At 32.7% G+C, this 24,227-nt stretch overlaps 1 protein-coding gene across 5 annotated transcripts in view; it reads left to right on the top strand.

Moving 5' to 3' along the window:
* LOC127712178 (uncharacterized) overlaps positions 1–23,607 on the top strand; it is a 33,410-nt gene extending 9,803 nt beyond the window's left edge. For all 5 annotated transcript variants that reach the window (XM_052218477.1, XM_052218478.1, XM_052218476.1 and 2 more), the window contains exons 2-9: positions 777–919; positions 5,661–5,729; positions 6,619–6,660; positions 10,948–11,003; positions 13,990–14,068; positions 17,820–17,948; positions 18,247–18,324; positions 23,441–23,607. In XM_052218477.1, the coding sequence (XP_052074437.1) occupies positions 803–919; positions 5,661–5,729; positions 6,619–6,660; positions 10,948–11,003; positions 13,990–14,068; positions 17,820–17,948; positions 18,247–18,324; positions 23,441–23,578 (708 nt within the window). In that variant the 5' untranslated portion in view covers positions 777–802 and the 3' untranslated portion in view covers positions 23,579–23,607. The remainder of the gene's footprint in view (positions 1–776; positions 920–5,660; positions 5,730–6,618; positions 6,661–10,947; positions 11,004–13,989; positions 14,069–17,819; positions 17,949–18,246; positions 18,325–23,440) is intronic.
* Positions 23,608–24,227: the final 620 nt, after the last annotated feature.

The raw sequence follows: 24,227 nt of genomic DNA, 5'->3' as shown, positions 1-24,227 counted from the left end.
ATAGCATTAAGAAAATTCCCGCTATCAATGTAAGCTCTTAAAAATACAATAAATTTCTGGTTTCATTTTGTTACTATGAATAATGGAATTATGGTAAAGAAAGCATACATTGAAAACTTAATGCTGTCTAACGGTTTGTGTAGTAAAATAAAAATGTTATTAGGTATATACACTTTCTCGATAATGTAAAAATAGGTAAGTATTAGATAGTTCTATACCCAATAGGAATAGGATACAAGTAATGTTTTGTCTTTTTTAAAACATACAAGTTTATTGTTCCTTAGTTATTTTACGTATATTTTCTAACGTTCACATATACCTTCTCATTCAATGACGATGATACTATTGATAAAACATGGGTAAGGAATCCATTCCATTGAATCATCGTGTTTCAACTGGGTTTTCAGGGTGCGAGATCAAATTTGTAATTACACTTTATTAAAGCAAAAACCATTCAGATAACTTCACTTGCACTGATAGTGAGGTCGCAACTGAAGTAGCTTAGGGAATGGCCATGATGGTCATTTGATTTTCAGTGGGGGGAGGGACAGCATATATTGTTTTCGGACGTATGATTTATTTTCACCTGTTGTTATAAGAACGGGGTTTTTATTTTCACTTACCTATACAACTATTTCCTGCACATTCCTGCATTTTATATCCTGTATTGTGCAACTTTTCGCAATAGTCATTAACAGGCCAGAATATTCATTTCGAAGATCCGTGTGCCCCTCCAGAATATCAAATATTCATATTTTGAATTTCTGGCATTTTAGATTTGTTAACCTTCTTCTTGATCACAATGTTCAAGTATTTGGTATGGATGACATTAACATCGGCTTTAAGTATGCGTCTAAACCATGACAGTAAAGGGAGGATAAAGATGGGCGAACCAAATCAGAAATGTGATGATGCAAAGGTACATATTATACAAGATTATTTACATTAATGTTTGATGCTATATATACGCTTTATATATCTGATAACACGTTGATAATTTTGAAAATATATCATATCAGTAGGATATGCACAGTCAGTCATTCAGGATGAAGGGCAAAAGTTAAGAATACCATTGGAAAAAGTTTGTTGGGATAGGGCACATATTTGATTGCAACAGGCCACTTACGGACCGATCAAAGAGTTTAACGTTTAGATAGATTGACACTCTCCCTACACGGTGCATCGGATTTAAACATCCTTATTTCTATTGGAAGTGACTGCGTGATTACACATCCCACACTGCTACATGAAAACTCCTTTGCAGCATGTATTTTTCTGCCCAACATATAGGTGACCATATTTAAAACCCAAGTCAACCTTGGGATTGATAGAATTTGAAAAAAATGTCCTGGAAAATATATTTCTTTCAAGTGACGCACCCGATCAAATACGTAGGACAATAAAGAATGAACATCAGGTGTTAGTTCTGAAGAGATAAAAAAAATACAATCAATAAACACTCATCAACGTGATATAAAATCAAAGATAATTAACTATCAAGAGAGAATAGAACAGATGATTTACAAACGGGATATATTTGATATAATGAAGATTAATGTTTGTTACTTTAGCATGAATCCAATAGGATGATCTAAAATGAATGTGTGGTATACATCAATGATACAGTAAGCACGAAAATAAACAATATAATATTGAATAATAGACAAGGTTTGTGTATTATGTCAAGCTCTGAATAGACCAATGTCATTACAATATGTAATATATTTGATATTTGACATAAAGAATATAGATATAAGATGTGGTATGAGTGCCAATGAGACAACTCTCCATCCAAGTCACAATTTGTAAAAGTAAACCATTATAGATCAAAGTACAGCCTTCAACACGGAGCCTTGGCTCACACCGAACAGCAAGCCCAAAAATGATTAGTGTAAAACCATTCAAACAGGAAAACCAACGGTCTAATCTATATAAAAAACGAGAAACGAGAAAAACTTATGAACCACACCAACAAACGACAACCACTAAACATCAGGTTCCTGACTTAGGACAGGTGCAAACAAATGCAGCGGGTTTAAATGTTTTAATAGGCGCCAACCTTCACCCTAACCTGAAACAATAGTGTAACATCGCAACAGAGAAAGACACACTATAAAATATCAATTGAAATGGATTAACGCAATCAAAAGACATATTAACAAAAACAAGTGAACATACACTGAACGAATAAATTTGATCTATGACACAATGTTAATACAAAATCAATAAAACAAGGGGGTTAGCTGTAAAACAATATCAAAAAGACAACCATAACCTTCGACAAAATGCCGCCAAATAAAATAACGTACACAGGTAAATAAAAATAATTTTGTTGCAAGGTATACATGGAGTACGGAAATATTTTATACAAAATAAAAAAAATTGTTGTTCAAAGTACGAGAACAGAAGTGAACATTTATCGTCATACCAAACACTTATCGAAGGTGATATAGATTAAAAATGCTGAGACGAGATATAACACTAAATAAATAATATTAAATAAAAAAAAATGCATTACAAGTTGTATAAACAGGTAAAATTAACACGAAAGTACGATTTGAGAGTACTCGCAGTTACTGAAAACATGTTAAAAGCCAAAAACAATTAATAATAAAAATCATGCATCAGAGACTAAAATCAACTACAACACATTCCAGGAATTAAGTGTTTTAACGTCATGGACAGTCAAAGAAGACATGACTTGTGCAATGCCAAAATAAAATTATCGACAGGCAGTAAGATAGTTAGGAGTTAACCTTTTAATAAATATGTGTAATGTTATATATATATAGATAGAGTAATCTCTATATAGAAAATCATCGTGGATGTGTATTTATACATCCCACAAAAAACGTTCGAAAAGAATACAAATTTAGTTATGTTTTAATTTGCTGATAACAAAATCGATATTTGTGCCAATGTAAACTATATTCAAAGATCTAATTGCAACATTGGCAAGGTAACCTTTACTAAAAAGTTTGTTTAAAGGTTCGATGGGTTTACACGGATCACATAGTGATTTCCGCGCTTTTAGTACATAAAATTTAGGATGTGAAATACCGTTTTTAATAAGTTTTCTACAGGTACAGCCAAATTTACTAATCAAATCTTTGTATCTATGAAAGAATTTAGTAAAAGTTTTAAGTAATTTATGGTAACGAAATCCCAGACTTAGTAATTTACTAGTGATGCAATGATTACGTTCAGTACGAATGTATAATATATATATATATACATGTTTATACAAGTCTAAATTGAAAACAACGTTCAAACCTATGATTGCGTTGGATAAAAACTGCAATTTTTATACGTGTGCATGTATAACAAATTTCGTTGTAGAGGGGTCTAAATACAGCACAAACAACATTTTCCAAAAGACCAAAAAAGTGAAAAAGTATATCTTAACAAAACGCATTTGACTAACAGGTCGAACAACTGATGTTCTTAAACCCTGCAATAAATTGATCACAAGATGTAACAAAGTGGATCTTTATATTAATTTAATTCCAAATAGAAAACAATAAACTTGCGGCAAAGATGGTAAACCACAAAGATGAGGTGCTGAAATTTGTACACCATATCCGGATTTCGACAATTAATGTCTCTTCAGTGATATTAAGGGATCGAAAAGTATTTGGAAGGCCATATAATTTACCACAATTTAGGATAGACTCTTGAATTTTAAAGAGTAGAAATAGGATGAACGGATTATATAAACCGGCGGGAAAATATAATACAATCCCAAACGAAATAAATATAAACAAGTCTAAATTGAAAACAACGTTCAAACCTATGATTGCGTTGGATAAAAACTGTAATTTTTATACGTGTGCATGTAAAACAAATTTCGTTGTAGAGGGGTCTGAATATAGCACAAACAACATTTTCCAAAAGACCAAAAAAGTGAAAAAGTATATTTTAACAAAACGTATTTGACTAACAGGTCGAACAACTGATGTTCTTAAACCCTGCTGACTGCCATTGACGATTGCCAAATAAGTTGATCACAAGATGTAACAAAGTGGATCTTTATATTAATTTAATACTAAATAGAAAACAATAAACTTGCGGCAAAGATGGTAAACCACAAAGATGAGGTGCAAAAATTTGTACACCATATCCGAATTTCGACAATTAATGTCTCTTCAGTGATGTTAGTAATCGAAAAGTATTTGGAAGGCCATATAATATATATATATATATATATATATATATAGATTCTTTTATTAAAGTGCAACCTGATATAACATATTAATACAAATATGAAACATATTTTATAATGTCAGTCAGCCTTCATAGGCTTATGATGCACTGTACTTCTAAAGTTCTAAATATCAAATATCAATTTAATTGTACAATAAACATGTTGTTAATTTTTTCTCATTAATGTTTGTGTTCTAATATTAGAAATGTTAGTGATAAATTTTGACACTATTCTAACACCGGCACTGAGTAAAAATTTGAATTTATCCAGATCAGACATGTTATCAAAATTACAGTTATATCTCTGTTGACAGTCCATAAACATACACTTTCTCTGTAATGAATAAGCAGGGCAATGTAATATAAAGTGTCTTTCTTCTTGTACGGTCCCAGTTCCGCAAACTTTACAAAGTCGTCTATCGGCCGAGATGCCCCGGTACCGCCCTTTATCGATTTCAAGGGGGAAAACACCACATCTCAGTCTTGCGATTGCTGACCTTTCTTGACGTGAAATGTTCGATTTTAGGAACGGCTGAACACTATATGTGGTGTTCAAGTCTCTATACGTGCGGAGTTTTGGCATAGCTTCTACGGCTTTTTCCAATGTGATCTGGTACTTTTGCATGAACATGTCCTTTGCAAAGTTACTGATAAACTTGGTACTATAAGTCCATCCATACTTTTCGAGCTGAATAAAGTCTCAAGTCCACTTTCATTCATAATCGATGTATATATATATATATATATATATATATATATATGAGTTCGAATCCCGGCCAGGGAAGAACAAAAATTTGCTTCCGCAAATTTACAAATCTAACATTGTTGGGCTGTTGTTTAGACGAATTATATATATATATATATATATTTCAGCTGATCTGTAACAATTCCATCTTCATGCCTTATATATCATGTACTGTATTACGACGCTAGATTAAAACTGACGAGGAAAGGTAACACCCGGCCACCGAAAGCTTTATTATTTGTGTAGCCTAGGTGGTCGAGTGGTCTAGCGCGTCGGATACAGTGCAGGGGATTTGGTGTCACAATATCTCAGGAGCATGAGTTCGAATCCCGGCGAGGGAAGAACAAAAAATTTGCGAAAGCAAATTTACAGATCTAACATTGTTGGGCTGATGTATAGACGAGTTGTATATATATATATACATGTATTATCACAAGACAAAATGGATGAAATAAAAAGACCGAAAATTAAAAAAAAACCAAACTATCCAATCGTCATATTCTGAGATCAGCAAAAAAATAGGACCCATGAGTGTCATTAAAAATCTTCAAACTCAAATAACAGGAAATGTACTTGGGAACCGCATTGACATTGTTCTTTGTCTTTTGATATTGTTAATAAGTAATGACAATTCGTTTCCTCTTCCAGGTAAGAGAATGCACCGGAGACTGCTTGATAATGAAAATACATTGACTTTGTTTGTATTTTTCAGTGGAATATTTACAAAGACATCGACTGTAATGATTTCATTTGTTCTGGACTACCAATTAAAGGAGCTAGTGTAGGTAGATTTATGTGCATCAAATGAGATAATGGATAAACACAAATGAGACGAGGATCAAACAACGCCAAAAAAAAAAAAAAACCCAAGAGACATCTTGAGTCAACATACGGTCCTAAACAATAGACGTGTCTTTACCATATGTAAAGCTCTGTGTCTAGACAAAATGTTAAATTTATATGATAGACACTACGAAAGATCTGCCATCAACATCAAACTTCTTACAGGACAAAACATTAAGATGTAGCTAATAACAACCACTTACGAGGTTTCAAACTTTGAACAAGCATATATATATGTGGCAGGGTATGATATTTGTCAAATTATCTAGGTCCTTTGGCAAACAACTGTTGTTTTTAAAATCATTTTATCGATAGTAAAGCTCGTTTTTACTGTTATTTTCTTAGTGTAATTTAAAACAATAGAAGACAATAAATAGATATGAATTATAAAAAATGACATTTCTCTCTTTTCATTTTATCTCGTTTCAAAAAATTCCGACCGCTGACTCTACAAAACTATCATGACTTTCTTTCGTTACTAACATTATATGTGCCCGTCTGGAAAAATTATGACACCAAATAGAACCATTGTGAGACGCATATTTGGTGTTGAGTTAACTTTTTTCCATATCTCTTCATTGACCTGTACCACTTGTATATCTATAATCTATATATTAAATGGTATTAAAGATGTGAAACTATACAAAAAAAAGGCACAAAGTGCATGTCTTTATTGCCATTTGTAAGGTGAAATTTAACAGTCTTTTTGTTGATTTGGTATTTTACAAATGATGATATGGAGAGAACTTATCAAATTCTGCTGTTTCACATGAAGTACATGTTATTTTTTTTATCATTTTGAAAATAAAGCATTCTATGTATTTTAGAAATATACAGTTATTAGTGATTATTCTCAACCTGACTATGGAGTAAGTTAACAATTTTATATTCACTTCATTTTCATAATTCAATAACAAGTTAACATGTTTCTAATGAAGCTAAGCAAAGGTAAACAAAGGCAACAGTAGTATACCGGTGTTTAAAAGTCATAAATCGATTGACAGAAAACAAATCCGGGTTACAAACCAAAACCGAGGGAACACATCAACTATAAGAGGAAAACAAAGGAACAACAGGAACACCGAAGTGCAACAAAAACAAACGCCAATACACATAGAAACGAACTATTTGATAACAACTGCCATATTCCCGACTTGGAACAGGACATTTTAAGAACAAATGGTGGGTTGAACCTGGTTTCATGGCATGCCAAACCTCCCGCTTTATGACAATGTTAAAATTTTCGCTAAAACACTACTGACAGAAATACAGCACAAACACACGCAAGAACATTCATAACAGAGAAACGCACAAACAAATAATATAATTGGCGACACAACATGCAAACCACAGAACAACAACGAACATATTCCATCAACGAAAAACACCACAGGATATCAAAAACAGTGACGTGCTTACGTAACAAACATGCAATCTCGAACTTTATACAATTATTTTCACAATATTCGTCCAAACAATTTTCATGACAATGATGGTATGGAAAGGCAATTTTATAATTATTTGGACTACAAACGATAAGACATAACATATTATCCAAGCGAAACCATAACAGAAACATCAAAATAAATCCATTAATGTTGGATGTACAAAACACCGAGACACGCCGCACAGCAATGCAAATTCACATTCAGTAAAACAGTCATATTCAGGAATATAACAATGATGGTATTGAAAGGCAATTTTATAATTATTTGTACAACAAACGATACGACATTACACATTATTCAACCGAAACCATAACAAAAACATCAAAAATAAATACATGAATGTTGGATGTACAAAATACCGAAAAACGTCGTATAGCAATGTAAATACACTCTCGGTATAACAGTCATATTCGGGAATAGGTCACGTTTGGCACTTAGCAGACAGACGACATAGATGTTAAACCACAATCTAAGACGTGGTAAAAATGTCATTAGTTAGTTTAGACACAGACACATCGTATAGATCAACCAATTTGTGATGGTGTCCATAAAATTTACGGAGTGTCATTTTTAATCTTTCCTCCTCATAACTCTGTTGGAGCAGTTTCTGCGTAAGGAGCACACTCTTGTAAACGAAGAATGAAGCGCGTGTAACATTAATAAAAACTTATATAGACTGTCAAAGTTTAAGTATCTGCTCCATGTTGTAATTTAAGTGAGTGGTTTATTTGAAAAAAGCTTGATCTAATTAATGAGCTTAGGGTTTTTGTCTCGCCTGCGACGAAAATCGAGGAAGGCTAGACATAGGTATTGCTTTTCCGGCGACGACGACGACGATTTAGGCGTAAAAAATGTTTAATGCTTTAGTTAGTTTGATAAGAGATACTTGTGATAGATCAATGATATTTTGTATGAAGTTGCATTACTATCAGTACATATCAGTTTTACGGCTTTTTTTAAGCCCTTCCCCCTAAGTCATGGTCCAGTGACTTTGAATTCATTAGCAATTTTCAATGTTTCAGTTTTCTGCTTAAGTTAGTTTGATGGGAACTACTTACAATAGACACCAATATTTTATATAAAGTTACAAATCTGTCTGTAAATCTCAGTTTGTTGGCCATTTCGAGCCACTGCCCACTAGTTCGTGGTCAAGCGACTTTCTATTAATTTGCAATGTTGCTGTCCATCAGATTGTATTTTTCAGAATTTTATGCAGACAGGCGAGACATATCTCTGTTTACTCTTGGTTGACTATTTTCGTGAGAGTCTATTCTTACTGAATTTGAGTACTTTGTAAGAAAAAGAGGAAAGCTTTCGTCTATTTATCTAAATAATTCTCATAGTTCATGTAAACACTGTTCGACAAGGCACGCGAACCGCTTCCGGAATGAATTAGATTCGACCTATCAGATCATTAATCAGTATTTACATTTCTGCATTTTGAACATTTCAAATAAAGTTTCCTAACGGTTTTCGCACATAAATATGTTTTCGATCTGTGGATGTTTAGTGTATCGAACACACACACATATCACAGCTGTTCATGACATTTTACAAAATATTTTTGTAGCAGAGGAGTTACATTGTGAACACAGAAACAATACTGTCGTGTTTTATATATGAACTATCTTTGTTTGATATTGATATCTATATAAACTAGCATTTTATTCATTATTTATTTTTGTTCTTTGAGAAGATATGGAAAAAGGGTAAATTTCATAGAACTGTCGTTAGTGTAACATCAAGACAAAAATGCTGAATTGATACATTTCAGGATAGGACAAATTACCCAAATAGGGTAAAATGACTGATTTGGAATATAATCTTTTGAATAGGTTATTAATTTACTGTGTTAAACGAATATGAGTCTTGAATTTAGGTGAACATTTTAAAGGTACGATCAAAAATATAAACGGCAATAACTTTTGGGAAGGAACAATGTTTTATTCTAAATAGATTATAAGAAAGATTCCGTGGAAATTTGGAATTACTAGTCGAATGTTAAATCATTAAGTATCTGGGGTGGTGTTCTTAAGCTATCTTAACTAAGAATATATCGCATTTTTCGTCCTAACATTAGGACACCTAATTAGGTGTCTTAAGATCATCATATCTTCATCCTAACTTTAAGGCACGTCTCATACAATAATTTGTAAACAAATATGGCTGCGGCTTTTGTGTACATGAGAAGAAGGCACCAGAATATTCGTAGAAATAGACTGCTTAGAGACTACGACAACCCTTTGGACTACTTAGATGACTTTGATATCATACGTAGGTACAGATTGTCGAGTCAAATGATTCTTGATTTGTGTAGAAGATTTGACAATGATTTACACAGACCAACAATGAGGTCCCGTGCACTGCCTGTTTCTTTGCAGATAATGGCAGCACTTCGATTTTTTGCCACAGGGAGTTTTCAGCTTGTAAATGGTGATGTTCATAACATATCTCGATCGAATGTTTCAAGATGTGTACGTGAAGATGAACATGAAATGAAACACACCATCGGTTATTTAATCGTATATAAAGAAAGTGTGCATGCTTTTAAACTTTGAACTTCGTGTTTCACGATACGATGACACTACAAATTCAATTCTCATTTAAAAAAAAAATGTTTTCCAGTTTAAGTTACAATCCTTTTTGACATTATTTTATAATTACATTTGAAATCATGCATTTTTTTTTTATATAGATTAGACCATTGGTTTTCCCGTTTGAATGGTTTTACACTAGTAATTTTTGGGACCCTTTATAGCTTGCTGTGCGGTGTGAGCCAAGGCTCCATGTTGAAGACCGTACTTTGACCTATAATGGTTTACTTTTATAAATTTTGACTAGGATTGAGAGTTGTCTCATTGGCACTCATACCACATCTTCTTACATCTATTTAATTATATACATGTAATTATAAAATTCGTAAACAATTTTATTAATTGGTTTCGTCATTAATAAATGTTTTATCAAAAAATTACTTTAAAGATTTAAAATTTCGCACTTAGGTTATGTTTGGGACGTCCTAACATAAAATGCGTCTGAGATAGCTTCGAGACACAACTTAAGAGTGTCTTAAGATGATCCTAAGTCCATCCTTAAATTGGTCTTAGGATGTGTCTGAGGACGAATCTTAGGATACTTTCGAGAACACCACCCCTGGAAAAGTTCTAAACCAAAAATTCCAGCATTTGATTTTTAACTTATGCACTTTTAGATATGTTTGCTTGCATTCAATAAGTAAAACATTTTGAAATTAAGAATTTATCCAATTTTATGTGTCAAAACTCATCAATTATACCATGCTTAGAATTTGTTGCGCCAGAGGTAATCGATCAATGTTGGCAGGGCAAATAAAAAACACGAAGTTGAAGAAATTCCCAAAAGTTGTGACAAATACTAGTACACTTACACTAGATGTGTTATATATGATATCCAATATTGCCTATATTTGTTCTTAATTTTGCATACAGCTGGTAGTGGATCTCAAATCGTGTGGTAATAAAAGTAAAATAAGTAGTTAGACTTGAAAATGACAAGGCATATTAAAAACGACACGCAAGTGTATGGGAAAATAAAAAATACTTGTATGAAATGAAATGGTAATAAATCAAAGCATTGTGTAATTAATCTGACTTTGCAATATTACAAAGTTTCACAGTCTTGAGTAAATCCTTTGGTTTCTCTCATCATTAGAACAGTTTTATCTTGCAGGCAATGCATATGTGCATGGATAAGAGAATTGTTTACAACAGAACTATACCATCCAGGTACGTTATTTCATAGTGACGATAAGGTAATAAATCGCCTATTTTTCATTGATTTACATGATTTAGTAATTGAATCTTTGGCAATTACATTGAATGTCATACTCAAACACTATCTATTGGTTCTAATTATTTTAGGTATTCACTTTTATCGTTACTAGGATATGATTTTCTGTTTTATTACAATCGTTACGACAAAGAAACCTTCCTTTTTATAATTTACATCCGTATAAACCCGAAACACCAATATAATCCCAAGAGCTCTCCTCGAGAAATTATATTGGTTGAGTGTTTGATACGATGTTTGATATTGAAAAAAAACGTATCATATACACTTTATAGTAAACCTCATGTAGATGTTTTCACGTGACTTGACATAATACAGATTAGGGGGTTTTATAAAGACTTTGTAACCGTGATTGATATCGATGATGTGACGTCATTCAGAATAGGGGATTGATAAAGGCTTTAAAACCTTGACTGATATTGATATCATCACGGCTGGCTGATACAGCATGATTGGCATTACTTGTATTAACTATATCCTGTTATTTCCAGAAACGTCTGTTCATCAACAAGATGCATTTGATGTTTCATCTTTAGATGATTCCTTATTGCCTTGCTGATTAAATGCATAGACAAAATTTTAACGCAATCTAATTAAAATACAGATCTTTTGTCAACGCTTCCATTTTACATTGTAATCTGATACTAGTTATAACGATAAATACATTTCTAAGCCTAGATCTAAAACTAAGAAAGGTTACATTTTTCTAAGGATAGAAAAATGACAATCGTATCAAAAACTTAGTTCACAACGATAACATAACTCATAAACAATTCGTTTATATACATTTAAAAAAAATCATAATTCCTTCTCCACAAAGTGCATATGCGTAAAAAAATCGATTCTCGTACTTAAATGTCGTGTTTTTCCAATGATGAAAACCATACCGTTTATGAGGTGTCGAGAACACTTCCAAGATTTTTCTTCCTCCTGGGTTTTGCATGGCATGTGTAACCAAAGATGTATTAAAAAAGCATAAACGAATATCGAAAACCATCTGAGGTTTGTGTTACCTAAAAGTTTACTATCTTCGTTTTTGAAATTTTTTTAACATCTATTAATTGCAAAAATTATCAAAATTTAATCAATTCTAATGGTTAATGCTAAGTTAAGGCAACATTAGTTTACCGATGTGCAATCTCGTAAATCGATTAAGAAGAGACAGATGAAGGTAACAAACAAAAACTGAGGGAATCACATGAACTCCAAAAAGAGCGAGACCAGATGCGTCGACAGGTTGCTATACACGCATCACCCGCCATCTGAATCTACACTCAGACAAAATGTCATAATCGTGAATAGGGCACAATCCGTAAATTACAGATTAGACGACTTTACTCGTATCTAAAGATCCAAGATATGTCGCTAGTGACTTGAAACACCGATACATCGTATCAATTACATGTAATTCGAAAACTTCTGTAGTGCCGATTTCAGTCGTTCTTTCTCATAACTCTGTAGTTTTAATGTAAAGATCACACCCGCTAGGTCTGTGAATGGAGTCCGTATACTTTGAACATACACGAGCGTAATGTACCAACTGAGATACATACACGACATATTCTGTGGCATATACTGTGGCAGAGGGTATGTTACTGCTGAGAAATGGGACGTTGACAATTTAAAATTGAAAATTATCACGTTTGTCAAAGATTCTAATTTGAAATCGTCCATCTGTATCAATATTGAGGAAAATATCAAGATATGAAGCAGACCATCCAGCTCCGGTATAATCCTTAATCTCAATTTCACAAGGATATATGGGGTGTAAGCACTCGAAGAAATGAGTATTATTAAATGACAAGACACGAACAATATATTAACTACAAAACAATAACTACTTTTGGTATACTATACACTTGGGAGATAAGAACCCCTCAAGTAAGGGTATCGATTCATTGGTTGTAAAAACGCCTCATAGATACCAGGACTAAAATTTTGACGCGCGTTTCGTCTACAAAAGACTCATCAGTGACGCTAGATTAATAAAACAGTTACAAGGCCAATTAAAGCATGAAGTTGAAGAGCATTGATGACCCAAAATTCCGAAAGGTTTTGCGAAATACTCCTTGGGTAGAAAATCCTTAGTATTTTGAAAAAAATCAAAGTTTTGTAAACAGCTGATTTATAATTGTGACCATATCAATGATAATTCATGCCAACACAGAAGTGCTGATTACTGAGCTGGTGATACCCTCGGGGAGGAAACTTCCACCAGCAGTGACATCGACCCATTGGTTGTAAATAAACTCTTCGTAGATACCAGGAATAAAATTGTGTACGCCAGACGGTCGTTTCGTCTACAAAAGACTAAAAATCAAATAAAAAACATAGTGTCTTTTTTCTTATCTTTATTACATTATTTTTGATTTTGAAATTAATTTTAAACGCTAATAATGATTTTTTATTGTTTTAAATTTTTTCTTGCTTATTTTAAAAATTTTAATATTTTTAGGCCAATCAAAATCTTGAATATTTAGAAGAGCAAATATATCAAACACTGGAGTAGTCTTACATAGAGAAATCCTTTGACATTCGTTTCTTTCTTTTCTGCACTTTACTGTTTAATAACATTAACTATACCAATTTTACTGTTGTTTTATTGTTGATCGAGGCCACAAATTTGAAAATCCATAATTTATGACACATTTAGAAAACCTGATAATGATATAACCGAAAACGACTAAAGGTTAACAGCGAAAATGTATCAGAGTTATGCACGATGGATGTTCATTCCTTTATTTCAAAGATATCTACGTTATATCTTTGTAAATTTCACGAAAAACCAATAACCGTATTTACATGCCAGTACTAATTGTATAGGTTTAGTTGGTTAGTACTTCGCTTAGTGTAAATAGAAAGACGTGCGACAGATTCGTAATACTAATGTTCATTCGTATTTTGTGTCTTTTGTCATTTCAGTGGCAATCACCGTCCTCTATGGGCAAAGTATGGGGAATATGCATATTGTCCGCCGGAAAGATGGCTACATAATGCTGAGGTGAGTGTAAATCTACATAATCATACAATAGTTGGATAAATAATCGAAATGTATCCCTTTTTTACATTCATTTGAAATAATAAACAACCGAAATGTGCATTTGTCATCATTTCGAAAATTTTACGGACGTCGATCATTACGATTCGGTTGACCGTTATGGAATATCTGTTTCACAGATGACGACATATATGTTCCAATTATAGCAACCACAATCCAGTTCTCTTTTCCTCAATTGTGACATCAACGTACTGGATTACTCATCGAATATGCAACACGATGGGTGCAATATGTGCAGCAATATCAGCTTACCCTTTCGGAGCACCTCAGATCATGTTGGTGAATATTTATTCATCAAATTGATAAAGATCCCCTAATATTCCTATCACAGGAATAGATTACCTTAGCTGTGTTTGGCAAAACCTTTTAGAAATCTGTTTTCCCAACGCGTTTTAACTTTGTAATTTATTGGGCCTTTTTATTAACTTTTTGCTCTAGGGGCACAGATGAGTATTTTGTAGACGAAACTCGCATCTAACGTACAAAATTTTAATCCTGGTATCTATGTTGAGTTTTTTTTGTTAATAAAGGCAATTTGAGAAACATTTTGTGAATTGTATCTGTATTTTTGAAAGATAAATCTGCAGCCAATAGGAATTAATTCGTTTAACACATAACATAGTTTTTCTTTTAATAGAATTTTGGTTTTTGTTTCGTATCATTTTGCAATTAATTTTGGATATTGTCCATAATCAAACTAATATGTGATCATATATGTATTATTTAAAGGTGTCGTTTCTTGAAATTAAGCACATACATGAGCGTTAAAGGGAATTCTAGAACAGAGTTAAATATTTATAGAAAATGATCCCCTGAGGTAAAAGATAAAGGGTTATTCCTTTTTATTCACTTACTTAAAGACATATTTTAATGATCCTTCAAATTTAACAAAAATGAGCTGCTAGTGTCTTCTCGTACTCACATTTGCCGATAGCTTTGACGTATGCAGTAATCTCTCGTAAAACAATCGATAAGAAGTCTGAAGGGGAAACCGTGATGGGAAAGAAGTAAACAGATAACTGAAGATAGTATTAACCTGATTTTATTACCTACCATCTTTATGATTATATCCCAATATAGTTTTAATCAATTCCATCCTTCTTATATCCAACAGTTGTAAAGACATCTTTCGTTTTGCTTGTGCATATTGAATTATTACTTTATTCGTTTGTGTATAGTGGTGAGTTAAGGTCGAGATTGAGTATATCGGATGAATTGTCTCTCACTAAATTACAGCCCTTCGACATGTAAATCTAAAAGCAATGTACTTGTAATCGATACTTATTTCATCACTGCATAAAGTCATATTTTACTCAGACTCATTGTGACGTTTGTACTTGATACTTATTTCGTCATTGCACAAGGTCATTCTTTCCCCAGACTGCTTATGACGTCTTTTTAATTAATCCGTTCGATGTATACAGATTGATATTTAAGTATGAAAAAACGTTGTTAACTTATCATTCAAAAATATACTTTAGACTAGATTTCAGTAACTCAGAACTCGTAGATTGGTGTGATGTGTTTTTGTCATTTTGTTAGAATTTGTTAAAATTTCGATCTGAAAGAGTCAAGTCCGTCCTAACTGAAGATAGTATTAACCTGATTTTATTACCTACCATCTTTATGATTATATCCCAATATAGTTTTAATCAATTCCATCCTTCTTATATCCAACAGTTGTAAAGACATCTTTCGTTTTGCTTGTGCATATTGAATTATTACTTTATTCGTTTGTGTATAGTGGTGAGTTAAGGTCGAGATTGAGTATATCGGATGAATTGTCTCTCACTAAATTACAGCCCTTCGACATGTAAATCTAAAAGCAATGTACTTGTAATCGATACTTATTTCATCACTGCATAAAGTCATATTTTACTCAGACTCATTGTGACGTTTGTACTTGATACTTATTTCGTCATTGCACAAGGTCATTCTTTCCCCAGACTGCTTATGACGTCTTTTTAATTAATCCGTTCGATGTATACAGATTGATATTTAAGTATGAGAAAACATTGTTAACTTATCATTCAAAAATATACTTTAGACTAGATTTCAGTAACTCAGAACTCGTAGATTGGTGTGATGTGTTTTTGTCATTTTGTTAGAATTTGTTAAAATTTCGATCTGAAAGAGTCAAGTCCGTCCTAACTGAAGATAGTATTAACCTGATTTTATTACCTACCATCTTTATGATTATATTCCAATATAGTTTTAATCAATTCCATCCTTCCTATATCCAACAGTTGTAAAGACATTTTTCGTTTTGCTTGTGCATATTTTAATTATTACTTTATTCCTTTGTGTATAATGGTGAGTTACAGGTCGAGATTGAGTTGTATATCGGATGAATTGTCTCTCACTAATGATTTTTATGGTTTGTCTAAATGTTATGCTGTTACACAACTGAACATGTTTGAGCAGTAACAAACATGTTTAACCAGAAAACACTATCTTCGTATCTGTTCGAAGTCACGAACCTGTAGTCCCGTGGTTGACTTTACATCATTTGTAGCTCACCTGGCCCAAAGGTCCAAGTGAGCTTATTTCATTACTTTGCGTCCGTCGTTGTTTGTCATCGTCCGTTAACTTTTACAAAAATCTTCTCCTCTGATAACTACAGGGCAAAACTTAACCAAACTTGCCCACAATCATCATTAGGGTATCCAATTTAAAAAGTACGGTATTGTGTCCCATGACCTAGCTAGCTAACCAACATTGCAGACATGGCTAAAAATAGAACATAGGGTTAAAAATGCAAGTTTTGTCTGTTATCTTGAAAACCGCTATAAATGGATAAAATCGGACATTGCAGAAATGTTCATAATGATGAGATCTACCTACTGTTCATTACATCAAAACTGTCAGACGTCTTCTAATATGATGTATCGCACTTTAATGACGATTTTTACCAATTTTTGCGTTATTGTTAAATATCTTAAAACTATAATAGATGAAAAAAAAATTAGAATAACAAAAATGATTAGCAAGACAACACCTAAAAATAAGGCAACATTGCAAAAATCGTCAGTCGACTTGTTGGAGTTATTGCTCTGTATTGACGATTTTTACTTCTTTTTTTTTTGGCGTTTTAGCCTATTATCTTGAAAACTTTAAATAGATAGATAGATATATCAATTAGTTAAAGTGATAAGTAAGACAAGATCTATAAATAAATCAAATTTTGCCGAAATTGTTAGTATACTCGACTCATTATATGAGTGATTGCCTTTTAAACGACGATGTTTTACCCTTTTTGTGTTTTTTGAGGAAACAAGATTAACGAAAAAGAAATTTTGTCATGAATTCTATTCTAGTCTACAATCTAGAGTGTCCTTTGTTGAAGGAGCAGCGACACTTGCGTCGGTATTGAAAAATTAAATCATGCCGTTTTTGTTTCATTTGGTTTTTCCAAAACTTGTATAGCTTACAGTACGGTATTGTTTTTGTTCATTGTTGATGGCCATACGCTGAACTGTAGTTTCAGCAACTATCAAGATGAAGAATATCGTTAAAAACTCTGTTCCTTTGATATATTTGTGATTCCCAATAATTTTAAAATATGTGTGTGTCATGTATACAAATCAATATTGATTAACTCTGCTAGTTGTATATCAATGTATATGTAACTGATTTCCTTACGCTTGTAAATGACAATTTTATTAATATGTTATATATGTTTGATCCATTTCAGCACGGAGGTATAATTTACTTGTATAATCCATGCCTGGAGAGTAGGCAAATTAAACTACTGAGAAAAGCAGCACAGAAAGCCAAAGTAAAGAAGTATGTTATGACACCTTATTCCTTACCCAGAGACATGGTAAGTGAAATATTTCATGTATTTTGTATACATATTCCAATCAAATTTGATCAGAAATTAAATTCATAATTTTCAAATGCTATGGCGAATAGTGCTAAAATATACATTGTCACATTTTTGCAAGATTTCTAAATAATCACAATCACTACCAGATAAAAGTCAATTTGATGTATGCGTCCAACACGTCCAAGGTATTGGCATCTGGGGACGCAAAAAGAAAACCAGCATACAAATTTAAAAATCTTCATCAACCAACGGCACCTCTTAACCATACTTTGTTATTTTTCTATTTTCTTAGCCAATTGCTGTTGTTTCATGGCGGTGTGTTCTACAAATGAATGCTGTAGATGTTAAACAGATAGTGAAATTTTCTAAGGTAAAGTGTATCCATAAGAGCATATTTTGTCGTGTTTTATGTTTAACTCTATTAAGCATTGTTTTGAGAATAAAGAATATAAATGAAATTTACAGTCTCATATGGATAACCTTATTTTAAATACATGGGGTATTATTGTCTAACATCGTACGAATATAGTTTTTTATGAGATAAATCAAGGATAATTAACCTATTATTTCATTGATATAAAAAGATGAAAATAACACTTCTTAAATTGCATGCGTTCGAAGGGCTTTTCTGGATTTACCTTCATCAGGAAAGTTCAAGGTCGAACACTTGAAAGCCAAGGATGTATAAGAACAGAAACGGTTGAGGAGCGATATGACCAAAAGGGACCTAAAAGTAGCCAAATCCATTTAAGGTCAGCTTTTCCTGAATGAGTTGAAACCTTAGTTTCTTAATAATTTCTAGATTTATCACATTTAAGAAAGATTTGGTGTAATGCATGTCAGTAACGAAGTACCAAAGTACTGACTACTGAGCTGATGAAACCTTCGGGGACTGATAGTAGGCTTTAGTGCTTTTAAATATTTACAGAAAAAACTTAAATGATGATTTCGCGAGAATGACATATTGTGTGTAACTAGCCGTTTAGTTTCCCCGATTATTTCATTGGTATAAAAGATGAAAACAACATTTTATCAATTATATGCGTCCTAAGGGCTTTTCTAGGTTTACCTTCACCAGGAGAGCTCAAAACCGAACAGTTGAAAGCCAGGGTTGTACAGAAACAGTTGAGGAGCAATATGACCAATAACGACCTAAAATATAGCCAAATCCATATAATATATATCAAATGAGTTGGTAAAAATGAAAACAACACGTTATAAATGTCATGCGTCTGAGGAGCTTTTATGGTTTTACCTTCATCAGAAACGCTCAATGCCGAATATTTGAAAGCATGTATAAGAACCCAAACAGTTGAAGAGTTATATAACCAAAAATGACCTACAAAATAGCCAAATCAATCTAAGGTTAACTTTGCCTGAGGGAGATGAAACCTTAGTTTCTAACAATTTTAAAATCTAGTAACGGACCATTTTAGAAAAGTCTTTTATGAATCATGTCAGTACCGAAGTACTGACTACTGGGGGTGATGATACCCTCGGGGACTGATAGTCCACCAGCAGAGGTGGTTAAAAACCTTAGTTTCTTAATAATTTCTTCAACTGATAAAATTCAATATGTATGTCAGTACCGAAGTACCGAAGTTCTGACTACTGTCGTACCGAGCTGATGATACCCTCATGGACTGATAGTAAATTTAAGCGCTTTTAAATGTTTACAGGAAAAAACAAATGATTATTTCGCGAGAAATATTGTGACAACTGGCCTATTTTAGTTTATTCGTAAGTTATATGGTCTTAATTTGTCCTCTTAAATATGTTATGTTACATATTATTGAAACATAAGATGGACGATGTAAACATTTCGTTATAATTCAACTCATCATAGTTGCCAGAATTAAAATTGTGTACGCCATACGCACGTTTCGTCTACAAAAGACTTATCAGTTCTTGTAAATCGGACATGTTCAATTTTATGGAGAATCTAAATATAACGTGTTTATTTCTTTCATTCTCAAAACATGACGACTAATCGAAATTCTTAAAGTATGCTTTTATACAAAGTGCATATAGAAATAGTGAAGAGAATTATCTTGAAATATTTTTATACGCCCGTTTACGGAACCTATTATGGTACACCGTTATCCGGTGTTGTTTTTTTGTGTAATTGGCTATAATCTTGAAAACTATTTCAGATAGAAAAACCTTCAGAAATGATTAGCTTATAAGCATGATTTACGAATAAGTCAAGATGATTGAAATCTACAGGCAATTCCTGAATGGAGTAATTTCCTTCAATGATGAATTTTACCATTTTTGTGTTTTGGGCGAAAACTAAGGAAGATAAAGAGATTATGTTAGCAGGAAATATGTTTATCAAAATAAAATTTACAAATAAGCAAACGTGACCGAAATTGAGAATTGAGTAATTCACCCATTTTGACATCTTATGGTAATTAACTTAAAACTATACAGAAATAGAGAACATATCATTAAATAACAAAATATTAATAAACATTTTTTTACAAATAAATATACTTGACCGATAATTCATCGAAGCAGTTATTGTCCATAAATGATAATTTTACGGTACCTATGTTTTTTTCATCGAGTTCAACTATCATTCTTGATTGTTGGTGTTTTAACGCCACTTTTAAGCGACACTTTTGGGCTATTTCGTGGCGGCCAGTTTTTATTGGTGGAGGAAGCCGGAGTGCCCGGAGAAAACCACCGACCTTCGATAGGAAAACTGACAATCCTAGTCAATTAAGATTGGAGTCGAGTGCACCCGCACGAGCGGGGTTCGAACTCACAACCTCAGTGTTGACTGGCTAGTGATTACATTAGTAGAACTACTTAGACCATTTGGCCACCGAGGCCCCTATCATTCTGAAAACTATAATAAATACAAAGAAACTTCTAACAGTAAAAATAATCAGCAATATTGAATACACGTATACAATTCGGAAAACAAACTCGAATTAGATAGATCGACTTCCTATAAGTTATTGCCCTCAAAATAATTATACCATTTTAGCGTTGTTTTTTTTTTTTTGGTAATTATCTCACAAATTATATAATATATAGAGAGATAATTTGCAGCAGCAATACAAGCTTTACTCTTTTCTGCTCTTTGGTCGGGTTGTTGTCTCTTTAACACATTCCCAATTTCCATTCTCAATTCTATTTACTAAATGATACAGTAATGGAAATCGTCAATCGACTCCTTTTTGTTGGTTATTTTCCTTAAATAACGAGAACATTTTCATAAGAATGATCACCAATTTGATCTGAATTAAACTAGGTCACAATCTTACTTCGCGTATGAAAGATGGCTTCCACTGCTGCCAATGATTTTTATGTTGCATAATTTTGCATGGTGAGCGATTAAGGCTCATTGGTTCATCTAGTTCACTACCATAACTTCCTCCTAGTTCCGCAGCAGTTTTGACGCTAGTGTTTTTCAACAAGGTTGTATAAGTTGACGGTAATTGTTGTTGTAAAAAAACAATTCACTGAATGTAACTCAAATCAAAGGGAAAAAGTAGTGTTGTTTTATCTGCGTTATAATAAGCAAATTATTCTTTTTACAAGTACGGGGTTACCTTTTCTAGGTTTAACAAATAAGGATATCAAATAAATACGAGAATTTGTTTTTTTCATTTCAGGGGACTGACATAATTTGTTTCTTTATAAAATGACCTATTACCTACGAATATTCACGAACTGTGCATTTAAAATGACGACAAAAGGACTGATTTGTTTATCGTATACTGAACATCATTTGAGCATCTGACATTAACACTGTCATGGTTCAGGAAAGCAAACACAACAGCAGATAACAGAATTGCAGCGTCGCAATGAAAATAAAAAGCAGTAAATAAAAATCCCAAAAGACTAAATCTAATAGAAAAACTAAGGATATAGGGTATCCATCCATGACACAAAATCAGTACATGCACAGCAAAAACACACAAAAAGCTAAAGGAACAGAGCTTTTATTGCTGTTCTTCATCTCAAACTCACAGTAAGGCCTTCAACACGTCTTTTGAGATTGGCCGTCAGTTTCTCTGTCTATTTGTTTGTTAGTTTGTTGATGGCGTTAGAAAAATCAAACCTGAGAAAGGTCATAGTCAATACAGACATTTAAAAAACAAAACAAAACTTTATGAAAGCCTTGAACATAGAATCATCTGGAAAAGGATTAAATGCCAGAGATTGAATTCATCTAAAATTAACAGGTCAAAACCTTGTCAATGCGATGCAAACCAAATTGTTCTAAAATTATATAATTTATCTAAACTTGGTGAATATTTTACCATGATGATGGAATGTTCTATTACTTTTCAGTGTCAAGGTCAAACGTTAAACTGATGCCCAGGATTAAGGTCACCATCTTTCCACGATAATCTACCCCTGCAACTGGGATCAGTTCTAACCGCTTACAATCTCTCAGGAACTTTCATGAGAACTGTTCTAGTACAGTCTCTAGAAAAGATTTCTTGACACCTTCTTACCTAGAACAGTTTTTAACAGTTTAACCCCAAAAATTATTCTGACATTTACGCCCTAGAATAGTTTTAGACAGTTCTACCCAAGAACCGTTTGAAATATTTTACCCTAGAACATATTTTGACAGGTTTACCTTAGAACAATTTAAGACTGTGACATTTCTATCTGAAAACAGATTATGACAGGTCTATATAGCTTGCCTTCATCAGTTTTGGACAGTACTGCCCAATAACAAATTCTGACAGTTCCAACCAAGAAAACATTCTAATGGTTCTACCCTTTACAAATTATGCAAACATATGACAGTTCTACCCTAGAAAGTTTGGACAGTTCTATCCTAAAAGAGATTGTGACAATTTAACTTGTTCTATCCTAAATCAGGTTATGCAGTTATACCATAGAACAGAAATGGACAGTTATACCCTAGATTAATTCCACTCTAGATTGCTTTTGCACTTTTCTACCCAAGCAGAGATTTTGACAGTTCTATGACTGGTTATTTTGACAGTTCTAAAGATATATTAGAACTGGTCCCAACAATATATCTGCATTTAAAGTTAAGTTGGTGATTACACGAGGATAGGAGGACCCTATTGGTTGAGAAACGTATGACTTTGTGCAATGCCAAAATATAAGTAAACAGTATCCTGAGGATGTAGGATCATCAGTACTCATAACTATACTTATATATCAATACATATTTAGTTGTGTTTTAATTTATAAAAAAAAAATCAAAAAATCAGTGTTAGTACCGATAAAAACAATATCTAAGGATTTTACTACAGCGTTAAATTGATAACCTTTAAGAATGAGTTTATTTCAAAAGATTAACGAGTTTATATGGATCGCAGTAACGGATTTTATAATCAACATTACCGTAAAAATTAGAATGTGATATCCCGTTTTTGATTAAAATTCTACATGTAAAACCAAACTACCGTTGCGAAATTTCAACAAATAATAATAGATAGGTTTTAAGAGGTCTTTCTTTTGAACACATATTTTATCTTTTACAGAAAAGGTATAACAAAGGTCCTGAACGTACTAACAATGAGGGCAAGTACACGTTTGGCTACCAGAAAAGCTTGGACACTTTTATTGGAGACTTAAACCAGATTGGAGACTTAAACCAGATTGGAATACAGTTTTGCTGATTTACTTATTAAAACAAAGTTTGATGAGATTCCTTGGTCTTTCTTTATTCTTTCTTCTTTTTTCTCCCTTATTTATGAATTATATAAAGTAGTAGGCCGTGTAAGACCCCTTGTTGGCCCCCAAAAAATATAGCATTTTTACAAATTTGTTGAAATGTAAACTTTTAGCTATTTATTGGAAAGTAAAATACTTTTGTTCCATAAATATTGTACTGTTTTTGACAGTACAATGCACTTGCATCAGGTACTAGCATCATAAACTCATGCAAAATTATGAAATTTTCACAATTTTAGAATTCGTGCTGATATTTTGACGGTTGTCTAAAATGGAGGTGGCCGCATTTGTGTTCAGTCCTAATATTTGAAAATATGTTGTATTTGATGATAATACATAATATATATAAAGGTTGAGACTGAACACGAATGCGGCCAGTTTCATTTTAGACAAAAACTATCTGAAAAGTGACGTTTTATGGTATATTTCATAGATTTTTCATATTTAAGCTTGAATTTGAACGTCTTTAATGACTAAATCAGTTAAAATATTTTACATAAACTAATTGAATCGACTGAAGTAGACACATACATTTTGTAAGTGTTTAAAAAATGTCAAAAATCTTTCATCAGATGTACTTCGAATTTTAGGCCA

Source organism: Mytilus californianus, unplaced genomic scaffold, assembly GCF_021869535.1.
Source record: "Mytilus californianus isolate M0D057914Y unplaced genomic scaffold, xbMytCali1.0.p SCAF_8, whole genome shotgun sequence".
NCBI lineage: Eukaryota > Metazoa > Mollusca > Bivalvia > Mytilida > Mytilidae > Mytilus > Mytilus californianus.
This window is presented reverse-complemented; position numbering and strand designations above follow the sequence as displayed.